Here is an 11809-nt window from a genome sequence, read left to right on the forward strand (position 1 = left end):
GGACATTGATCAGATTGGGCCCCTGCCTTTTGAATCCACATAGCTAGTAAGCCTACGCCAGTGGTGTGGTATCCATTGCCCACTAGGCTCCACCTTCCCATGTGTTTCTCCGGTGTGTACAAGTTGCATGGCAAGCCTTTGTGGCCCTTAAGGTCTCCCTTAATTTAATCTCCCTATCTCTGCTAAGCAGCCAAGTGCTTTGAGCTCAGTAGGCTTTGGTGCCCTTACCCATACTTACTACTGAGCCAAAGCATTTTGGGTACCATTTTTTCACGGTGCGTTACAGGGCCCTAGTTAGGCGTTGCAAGGCCTGGTTTATGGTGAGCAGGGGATTGGAATTGATGGCCCTTGGGGTCTCTTCTAACTAATCTGCTTCTAGGTGCCTGGCACTGTGTCATCTTGGCCTGTGTAGGTTGAATTATCCCTTCTCCCTCCCACATCTGCCAATAGTGTTTATGGTTTATTTCTTTTCGCCCTTAGGGAACTGAATGTTTTAGCTAGGGTAAAGCCCAGATGTCTGCAGGTGTTGATGAGCTTTGAGGTAAACCCAGGATTGGAAGTAGATGTATTCCACTCCCTTCTTTCTTTCTTCTATCATAAAGCTCCCTTCCCAATTCCCATATTAACACCACTGTGGACTTGGACGAAAGAGCTACAAACACATTGCTAAAAATCATAATTCTTTTATCTCTCACTGAACTTTATTTCAGTTTTATGTCGTAAACTTCCATTTACATGTTAACATGTACATTATTATTTTTTTAAAAAAAAACCATACACACAATTGCCTAAATGGCTTAAGCAACAGAATAGTAATTTAGAAAATTATTTCTTTAAAAAAAAAAAGTCCTGCTTTTGCCAAGGCTTGCTTTAGGAAAATGTGTACAAGTTACTTGTGTTTCTTACTTTGATTGTCCTTCCAGATGCGGTAGTTGAGCACAGAGGCAAAAGTTAACCAGGCTATGTAAGGATACAACAAATATGCTGCTGTTTTGTTGACATGATACCAGACTGTTGTTGTTGCTGTGGCTGCTCCTGTGGTTAGCAGTATAGTCACCAGTCCCTGTGACAATATAAAGCCATTAGCAGACAATATTAATTGAAATCCAGGGCAGAGAGCGCTATTAAAATCTGCTCTTCCAACATCCCCTTTTGCCTTTTTTTAAAAAAGCTGTCAAATTACACTGTATTCACCCAATTTATTCACTGACTGTCATACTACATGATGTGAATCACAGAGTTGGAAGAGACCACAAGGACCATCCAGTCCAACTCTCTGCCTTGCAGGAACACACAATCAAAGCACCCCCCGACAGATGGCCACCCAGTCTCTGTTTAGAAGACCTCCAAAGAAGGAGACACCACCACATTCCCAGGCAGCATATTCCACTGTCAAATAGCTCTTACTGTCAGGAAGTTGTTCCTAATGTTTATATGGAATATCTTTTCCTGTAGCTTGCATCCATTGTTCCGTGTCCTAGACTCTGGAGCTGCAGAAAACAAGCTTGCGCCATCCTCAATATGATAACCCTTCAAATATTTAAATAGGGGTATCAGACCTCAACTTTCTCCAAGTTAAACATACCCAGCTCCCTAAGGCCCTGTGCAGACCGGCCTTAAAGACTGGCATAGGGGCGGAGTCTGGGTATACCACCCACATGGCACACGCCCTGACTCCGCCCCCAGGACGGCGTGACTCCATGCACCACTCCACACAGCACACAGTGTCACGGGGCTCCTCTGGCACTGCGTTCACATGACACAGCGCTGAAGGAGCGCCGTAAAGCTATTACGCCCTGCAATGGCTAGATCTGGGCCACAGCATGTGATTGCCACGGCCCTGATCTGGCTGTAAAAGAGGCAGCTGGAGGCTGTACAGCCCTCCCCCCCCCAAGTCTCTCCTCCTAGGGAATGGTTTCCAGACCCTTCACCATTTTTGGTTGCCTTCCTCTGGACACGCTCCAGCTTCTCAACATCCTTTTTTAATTGTACCCAGAACTGGACACAGTATTCCAGGTGAGGCTGACCAAGGCAGAACAGAATGGTACTGTTACTTCCCTCAATCTAAACATTGGTCCCATACAGACAAGCCAAAATAAAGCTACTTCGGGGCACTTTGGGGGTATGCTGTTTAAATGATGCACGTGTCCTAAGAGTCCCGAAGCTGCGCCAAAGCCACAATCCAGTCCTAAGAACTTGAGCGCAGCTTTGGTGCAGCTTTCGGACTCTCAGGACACATGCATTATTTAAACAGCATACCTCCAAAGTGACCCGAAGCAGCTTTATTTTGGCAGTCTATATGGGGCCATTATAATTCTATTGATGCAACCTAGAATTACATTGGCTTTTTTAGCTGCCTATTCACACTGTTGACTCATATTCAACTTGTTGCCTACTAGGACTGCAAGATCCCTTTTGTGTGTCCTCCACAAATTAGTCTGATTGCTTTTAAAATCCCTATATGATAACATCACCACCACATGTGGCTCCATAAAGTAATCATATGCAATGTGGGTAGGAAATTCTTTTGAAATATATTTTATAAATAACATTGGTTATGGCTCTTCTCTATGACTGAGAGAGAGGGACAAATCCTAAAAATCAAATTACCCTGTCACAGTTTTTTCACCTGTTAAGTATTATATTTTGATCATTGTTTGAAACGTCACTCTCATTTTAAATAAAAATTCAGAGAAGCTCAAAGTAACCCAGGTGTAAATTAGTTTTAAAGTCCTTTCTGTTTTATTACCAGTGTTCAGCCACCATCTTCTTGCCTAGTAGATATTACAACTCATTCTAGCAGATAACACAGGATCTCACTTACACTTACCCATCCTATTTTATGCTTTCCAAAGAATATGGGAACCCATGACCAGTTCAGTGCTAGGTTTCCTGCATAAAGACCAAGTGGAACCATGGATTTTTCATTGAAACCTCCCAGTTCTTTCCACACCAGGTAAGAACCATATCTGAAAGGAAGACAATCTCAGTGTCAGAAAATTAACTGGACACAAGGGCTTTTGATATTGATATGACCATTGATTTTTGGTGTGTGTATGATACAGAACCCCTAAATACCACAGTCATAAGACTACTGCAAAAGCTGTGAAGTGCTAATTCCTATGGAAAGGGGGGGGGGGGTGCAACCTGTAGTCTATATACAACTCCCTGGCCCCTTAAGTTCCCCCTATCATCCTCCAAAGCTAATAAACAATTTTGTTTTTGTTTTTAATTCTGGCAAAGGATTCTCCATAATGTGCCTCAAAATGCCACCTAATGCAGACATATCAAAGATTGCCTATATTCCATCTGAAAATCCAGAAATGCAAACCAAGGGTGACTTCTGGTTATCTCTGGGTAGCATTGTTGGCTGATTTGGAGCCCAAAATATCACTGCTTGGCCTGTGGCACAAGGGGCACTGTAGTTTCCCAGCCCAGCATTGCAGTCATAATCTCTCTGTATAGAACCAGCATGGTGTAGCAGATCGAGTGTTGAACTAGTACTCTGAAGACCAGGACTGTAATTCCCGCTCAGCTATGAAAACCTACCTTGGGCATGTCACACACTCTCAGCCTCACACCCAAACAAATTTTACCAAAAATTCCTGCAACAGGTTTACTTTAGGATCACCAAAACAGAAATGAATTGAACACACACATCATCTCTGTGTAGCCTTCTCTCTACAGTACTACAAACATGTACCTTTAAATTACATGTCTTTATTGTTTGTTCTTAGCTTGCAGGTTGGCCTGAGACAAGTTACATGTTTCCAGCAAACTTCTTTGAATGTGATAATAAATATAAGCTTCCTGAAGGAAGGACATGACAGAAATGGTAGCTAAAAGGATGATAAGGAAAAAATGCATCAAAAGGCAACGTTCGTTATATACCAAGGTTTCCCTTATATCTCCACCCATAATATTCTAGAACTTGCAGTATTAAATAAGTGGTGTATCTGATAAAAAATGTAGTTTTAAAAAGAGCTTTTCCAAATCTTTCCCACAAGGTGGCACCCAAACACATGCAACCTTGTACTGTAGAAGAAACTACAGTAGTTTGAACCAACAGAACTTCCTGGTTAATTAGGCATATCTGTGCTCAGATGATTCTGGTTGTGTTTCTTCAAATCATTTCTGAATTCTGAATGATCCTACAGCAACCATATCACAGGGTTTTCTTGGCAGAATTTGTTTAGAGAAGGTTTACCCATGCCTTTCTCTGAGAAAATGTGAGAACGCAAATCAATGACAAGGTTCGTAATCTCTGCTTTCAATATGCTCACAAGAAACACAAAGGAGGAAGGGCAGGGCTGCATATCACCTGAACAGTCAGTCCCTGAACAAGTCCTTGCTTGAAAACCACACTATGGCTAGAGCAGGAAAATAAATCTGGCTTACAAGAAAACAGTGGGCTGGCCTAAGGAGAGAAATGAGTAGTTTGCATTAAAGTACTATTGAAACAGGAAAAATCTGCAGACACATTTTTCACAAAGAAGTATGTGCCTCCAGGGGCCAATATAGGGAGAAACGGGTGACTAGAGTTTGCCTAGTGTGATCTTTCTTTGTCTTAACTGCTCTGTTGCTTCTGTGCCTAGGTACTGATATTTTCAGGCTTCATTCCCTTCTTCCCATATGTCACTTCCATTCCTTTTCTCCCATAGTTATTTGCCCACCACCACCACCCTACATATACTGTATTTTGTAGTTCTCTAACAAAGCCTTCTGTTCACTGAAGATGACCTTTGTCAGTGATGCCTAACTCCAGCTTCCATTCAGGCTCTTACCGTGTTAAAAAAGGCCCTACTTCACTGGTAGTATATCTGCATCTCTTTTTAATTTCAAAACTAAGGGCCTGTACAGACAGGCCAAAATAAAGCTGTTTCAGGTCACTTTGGAGGAATACAGGTACTATTTAAATTATGCATGTATCGGCCGGAAGCCATGCCAAAGCCATGCTCCAGTCTTAAGGACTGGAGTGCAACTTTGGCGCAGCTTCTGGCCTCTTAAAATGTGTGTGTCATTTAAACAGCATACCTCCAAAATGATCCGAAGCAGCTTTATTTTGGCCTGTCTGTTCAGGCTCTAAGTTTCTAGTACATATAATCAGGCAAATTGAGAATGTTCTGATGAAATATCCAAAGTCAGAAGAAGGTTACACAGAATTTCCAGAAGGGAATACAGAAAGAAACATAAATGTTGCCCTTTGAGAAACAAACTACATACCCCATCGATGAATATAAAGTCGCCCACACAGGCGGAAATACCCAGTTAGGTGGCCGCCAGGAAGGTTTCTCCAGGGTTTCATACCATGTAGGAAGCTCTTTCCTCACGATCCTCGCTCCCCAAATGCTTCCTGCATTGGGCAAGAGGGTGAAGCCAACTAAGGGACCCCAGGACTTTACTACTTCCATTACAGATTCTGCAACAAATACACAGAAATATACAAACATGGTGAGACTTGGCCTTGCACATACCAGGAAAATATTTGCAGCAAACAAGACTTGACATATAAGGCTGGAATTCCTATTTCAGGAATAATACGTATTCAGGATTGGAACAGATGGCCAGGAAAAAGTGGTCTGTCTCCCAAAGTTCGTTGAAACCCCAGTGCTCACATGGCCCACTCCCAAGGCAGGTTGAATATACACAGGCTGACTGCATAACACAGGATCAACCCACAACAGTGGATTATTTTTGTTGCCTCCTCACCATACATGTACACCATCACACAAACACACCACCTGCAACCTCCAAATACCTCTCATGTCTGCCCAGATGCCATCCCATTGCATGGCTGCCCCTTTGATAAGCCACACAGTTGCACATGCCTGTACAAGACATCGGTGCATCAGTGTGCGAGTGTTATATTGACAAAGCACAATAATGTAGCCCCCCCCCATACATGTCCCCTTCACCTTTGTGTCCAACCGCAGGTCCTCTACAATTGATTATTTTGTGGTATCATATGATTTGCTTTCTATGGTGCCTAGGTGTGTGATAGAACAACATGTAGAGAGTGACCATTTACCTGTGACCCTGACACTAGAATGTGACACACAAGCACAAGTATGCATCCTAAGAGGTTGGAAGCCATGCGAAAGCCACGCTGCAGTCCTAAGTACTAGAGCGCAGCTTTGGCACAGCTTTGGGCCTCTTAAGATTCATGTGTCATTTAAACAGCATACCTCCAATGTGGCCCAAAGCAGTTTTATTTTGGCCTGTCTGTTCAGGCCCTATTTCACCTCTCTATTTGGTAGTTTCAGAACTCCACCAAAGCTTAAAGTCTTGACTAGAAAGATATGATATGACAAAATAGCCAGGAGTAGAGGGCAAGATGGGAGATCAGATAATAGCAAGAGCACTTACATTTCTATACCGCTTTATAGTCATCCCTCCTGATTCGCGGGGGATCCATTCCAGACCACCACCACTCCACGAATCCAGAAAATCACACGTATCCAGAAAATCACACGTATTCAAATGGTGGTACGTGCCTTGGGCACGTGTGCCATTTTGTCCCTCCCCACTTGCCGTCCATGAATAATCGAGACCGCATACTCCAAGTCCATGAATTAGGAGGGACAACTGTATATTGCTATGCACTCCCTAAGCAGTTTGCAATGTGCTAGCCAATTGTCCCCAACAAGCTGAATGCTCATTTTAGCAACTTACAAAAGGATGGAAACCTGAGTCAACCTTGGAGCCCTGCAGGATCGAACTAACAACGTTGTGGCTACAGGAACGGCATTTAACTACTGCACCACCAGGGCAGATAAGGACCCATCATGGCAGATTAGTCTATACTCAGATACTTTTGAGACTTCTGACAAAAGAGAAGCACCAACAAATTCACATGTGCATATTTTTTACTTTAACTACTCTGCGGTGACTTAAAACTGAGTGTGGCCACTGATCCTACTGAATTGCAATTTAAAAGAATACACAAATCTTTCTTGTGTTTTAATTGAGAGGCACACACACACATGCAAACCACTACTCAGTACTGCACATATCCAGTGATATGTCTATCCTTGTTGCTGCTGTGTGCCTTCAAGTCGTTTCTGACATATAGAAGCCCTAAGGTGTGCCCATTCTTGGCAAGATTTGTTCAGAGGGAGTTTGCCCTGGCCTTCCTCCAAGGCTAAGAGAGTGACTTGCCAAAGGTCACCCAGTGGGTTTCTGTGGCTGAACAGGGATTTCAACCCGTCTCCAGAGTTGTAGTCCAAAGCTCAAACCACTACATTAGGCTAGTTCATATCTATCCTTCTACTCCCTTTGTTTAAATTAGTCAGCATAATGCCAAAGCCATTAAAATGCATGTTCAAATACCCTTTTAAAACTTCTGCTGGTCTATGACCATAATAAAGATGAACTGAACTGAACTCTTTAAAACTAATATATATAAACCAACATTTTAAAACAAGAAAATATGATTAAATAGGACTGGCAGTGAGGCAAATGCTATTTCCAGCTGCTACAAAGAAAGAACTAACACCAAATAAGAATCCACAATGAAGTTGTGGATTGTGAAAGGATATGCAAAAGGATTAGGCCCTGAAATGAAAAGATCATGGGTATGAGAGGCTGGAACTGAGAAAGCCAGACACACCTTATAACTGGCAACAGACCAAATTTGGGGCCTGGCCCAGGAAGGAGTTACAGAAACCTGTGCAGCTTGTTTCATTTAGTTGCTCAAAGGTGTTCCTTATCACAGTTATCAAACTTTCTTTGTGATATGTGTTACAAAGTGCACATGTACTCCACCCAATGGTTGCTGAAATGTCACTTCTCAAAAATGTTTTTACCAGACAATTAGTGCTATATGAGGAGGGATTTCAACCATTTTTATTTAATTTTTAATGGGCTATGTCAAAACAGAAGCATAATAGATAAAGGCTTTTTCGGGTTTGGGGATAATGGAAGGACGTGTAATCATTAAATTTCTACATATATTTGTTAAACACAGGACTAGTTACATTACGGGGTGTGAGCAAGCCAGAGCAAGGCACTGGGCAAGATTCTGTTCAGTGCCAACAGAAGATGAAGCTGGCATGGTTTTCCCAGGCTTCCACATGCAGCCTCTGCTTGAGGAACTGGGCAAAGCTCCACATCCAGTTGGGAGGGCAGATCCCAAACATCATCCAGTTTTGCAGTAGGAAAGGAAAGAGCCAATGGCCTCCTGGTAGAGATCCAGCTGCATGTGAGGTTGGGTGTAGCAATAGCATGAACAATTACGCTTGGGAGTGTCATTGTGCATGGAGGTATTACATGCCTCCTTCCACAAGAACCCAGAAAGGACATGTGGGATGGTACACCAGCATATGTCACCAAAAGAATCCTAGCCGTTGAGTACTTCCACCTAGCTTGAATATCCATCTGGATTGTCAACATTTTCTAGCAGCAATAGCAAATAGCAAGTACATTTCTATACTGCTTATCAGTGCACTTAAGCACTGCCTAAGCCAGGGATGTCCAAACTCTATCCCTCCAGGTGTTTTGGACTTCAGCTCCCAGCATTCCAGATCATTAGCCAAGGTAGCTGAGGCTTCTGGGAGCTGAAGTCCAGAACACCTGGAGGGCCAGAGTTTGGACATCACTGCCTAAGTGGTTTATAACTGTAAGCTAACTGTAGCAGGACCAGCAAGCAGAGGGGTAGCTACGGGGGGCAATATGAGAGTACAGACTCCCAAATAATACATTTCGTAAACTCTGCCATATAAATTTTCCTTCAATACCTAAATGTCTTGCCTTGCAGATTTTGAAAGTCATTCACACCTAAAACACACATATTTGCTACGTTTGCATAACCTTGTTAATTTTGCCTGTCCTCCTTGGGTGCTCAAAACTGTATTTCTAAATACGCAGATTAAGTGTGAAATTACAACAATGCTATAAATTTGAGGAACAAAAAATTTCATAGGAAGGACATTTTTATATGGTAGTTCAACATCCTCATTTTGACCCCATTGTAGCAAAATGTGTAATCACTGTTCTGCCTGTTAATTTTCTAACAAATTACACTGGGCCCACCTTCATTGTTTTGAGCCGCTAAATGAGGTGATTTCAACTGCTGATATCTCAAAAGGAGAACTAGCCAAACAGAAAGTGTATCTTTACAATGTTATGCCACTTTAAGTGTCAGGCCTCCATCCTATGGAATCCTGGGATTTGTTGTTTCGTTGGGAATGTAACATAAATGGTGGATATGTGAAAAGGTAAGAAAATATTGAACTATGAGTTACACTAAGATAGAAGTGATACTGAAAGATACATTGCAATTAAAAACAGAGATTTTGTTGTTGTTGTTGTTGTTGTTGTTGGGACAGCTGGATGAACAACTGGGCGAGAAATATAGAAGAATTCTGCAGTATATGATTACAACAGTGAGAATAATTTATGCACAGAGGTGAAAGAACACTGCAATGGCCATTTATGACCAAACTTAATATCCAGTCTTCAGTAGTGGCTGAGGACTGGATATTAAGACTATATGATTTAGTGGAAATAGACAAATTGATTTTTTTTTTTTAAGTGGCAAGGCACTGAATGGAAATTGTTTAAAGGGTACATGAGTAGTAACGGGGAAAAAGATAGAATCAGGTGGTGAAGCTTAAAATGAATAATGTAAGTCCCATACAGACAGGCCAAAATAAAGCTGCTTTGGGTCACTTTGGAGGTATGCTGTTTAACTGATGCATGCGTACTAAGAGTCTGGAAGCCGCACCAAAGCCACGATCCAGTCCTAAGGAGTGGAGTGCAGCTTTGGCACACCTTCCAGACTCTTTAGTATGCATGCATCATTTAAACAGCATACCTCCAAAACTGACCCAAAGCAGCTTTATATCTGTCTGTATGGGGCCTAAGTAATGTAGAAGTTAGATGATAATCACTTATTTAGCAGTCAATTTATGTTCCTATTTTACATTGGCTTAGATGAAGTAGAATTATTAATTATAACTACTTACCAGAGAATTGGAAGCCATATCTTGTACTAGTCTCGTCTTAGTATGTCTGTTGTATATTGTTAGTTGTGTAGTTTATTAGAATTAGTTTAGTTAGATTACTTTAGTTTGACTGTGAAATATATTTTGTTTTGTGGTTTAAAAAAAAGTATGTGTTAAGGTTTTTTCTTCCTGTTTTTTTAATTGTTTGATAGAGAGGTGCACTGCTCCAAACTGGAGTGCATTAGAGCACTCTAGCAGAAAATTCTGAGTCCTTGAGCAAACTACTAATTCTAGGATTCCATAGCATGAAACCATGACAGTTAAAGTGGTATGAAACTGGTATAACTGTGTTATGCAGACACACCCAGATAAGTGTGGTCTCCATTAATGAGAGACAGAACCTCCTGGCTCATTTTAGGGCATGCTCTCTGGAGGATTCTGGGAGACATAATCTAAAAAACTAATGGCAGCAAGCTCTGGATGTGTAGACCTAGCATAGGACTTTCTCAGAGACCATGACTACTCAGTGCAACAGACCATGTGAATCCTGGGGGGAAACAGAGACAGTCTGCACACCTATACACCCAACACACACCTTTATTGGTTTGTGGTGGGATCTAGCCACTGTTCAATCAACTACATCTACCAGAAATGGTAGTCTGACTCTAGTTATATATCTGTTTCTCCACTTTAAAAAATTCCTGTGAACACCCCGACTTCTGTCCATTTATTTAATTGTATAAGAGGCACAAGTGGTCACATAAGGCCTTACTATAGTGCTGCGTTGGGAAAAGCTCTTCACATATGAATGTTATACAGGTAATTAACACAGTCACCAGAAAAAAAGGTGGACACACAGTGAAGCCAGTGGGCACTTATCCCTGACATCTTCAACACATTTTCTGATCTTTCACCTGTATCTCTGTCTGTCTGCATAAGATTACTATTAGGCATAAAGCAGTTTTTTTTCCTGTGTCACCTTATTTTTCTGATGGTAAAATATGTTGCTGTTTGTGGCAAAGTAGCAGAGCCAGGGAAAAAGCATTGAGTGCAAACATTTATCTGAGAAAAAGACACACAAAATAAAACCGTCTTTTGTCTGTCCTATCTGTTCCCAGACCCAATGAATTTCCATTTGACATTCTTATCCCTACCCCTCATAGCCAGATTTTAGACCATTTTAGTCTTCAAAAGCATCTACATTTTCTGACCAATACACTGGTCAGCAAGCAGTTATCTGGGATGTCTGCCATGTATTCTTCAGCTTGTAAGGAAAGGAAATACCAAAAGACTTGCATGTAGGAAAGCAGATGCCTTGGCATGTAGCCCAACAGAAATATAGTTAGAAAATGGGAGGTGAAAAAGAAGGATGGAAGAGAAACACAGTGGACACAAATAAGATAGAGAGTTAAAGAAACAGAGCTGTGACAAATGCATATTACACTAAGATTATGTGGGGGCTTCCAAGCACAAATTCATACTCATATCATTTTTGAGAATATCAATGGTTGAATTGCCTTGGACTGACTATATTTTAAAAGCAGACACCCACTGGGTGACCTTGGGCATGTCACACACTTTCAGCCTCAGAGTAAGGTAAAGAAAGGCAAAGCCAATCCCCCTCTCAACCAATCTTGCCAAGACAGCCCCATTATAGAATTGCCATAAGTTGAAAACTACTCAAGGGTATATTGCTAATAAGGTACAGTTTTAAGCTTTGGCCTGTCATAGGAATATCTATCAATGCAAAAATAAATAAATAAATAAAATTGCAATCATATTTGATTCCCAGGAGCATTTCAGGAGTTCATTCTGATGCTCCTTGACTTCCATTGTGATGCGCTTATTGTTCTATGACAGTTAAG

At 41.6% G+C, this 11809-nt stretch overlaps 2 protein-coding genes across 2 annotated transcripts in view; one reads left to right on the plus strand and one right to left on the minus strand.

The window, feature by feature from the left end:
• The window catches only part of LOC121931679 (signal peptide, CUB and EGF-like domain-containing protein 1), a 299857-nt gene that overhangs the window by 285387 nt on the left and 2661 nt on the right, over positions 1-11809 (plus strand).
• Positions 680-11809, minus strand: part of TSPO (translocator protein) — a 32501-nt gene continuing 21371 nt past the window's right edge. The window contains exons 2-4 of the mRNA XM_042467103.1: positions 5224-5419; positions 2831-2969; positions 680-1063 (exon numbers count right to left, since the gene is read on the minus strand). Of these exons, the coding sequence (XP_042323037.1) occupies positions 890-1063; positions 2831-2969; positions 5224-5411 (501 nt within the window). The 5' untranslated portion in view covers positions 5412-5419 and the 3' untranslated portion in view covers positions 680-889. The remainder of the gene's footprint in view (positions 1064-2830; positions 2970-5223; positions 5420-11809) is intronic.

This window comes from Sceloporus undulatus, chromosome 5 (assembly GCF_019175285.1).
Source record: "Sceloporus undulatus isolate JIND9_A2432 ecotype Alabama chromosome 5, SceUnd_v1.1, whole genome shotgun sequence".
Lineage (NCBI taxonomy): Eukaryota > Metazoa > Chordata > Lepidosauria > Squamata > Phrynosomatidae > Sceloporus > Sceloporus undulatus.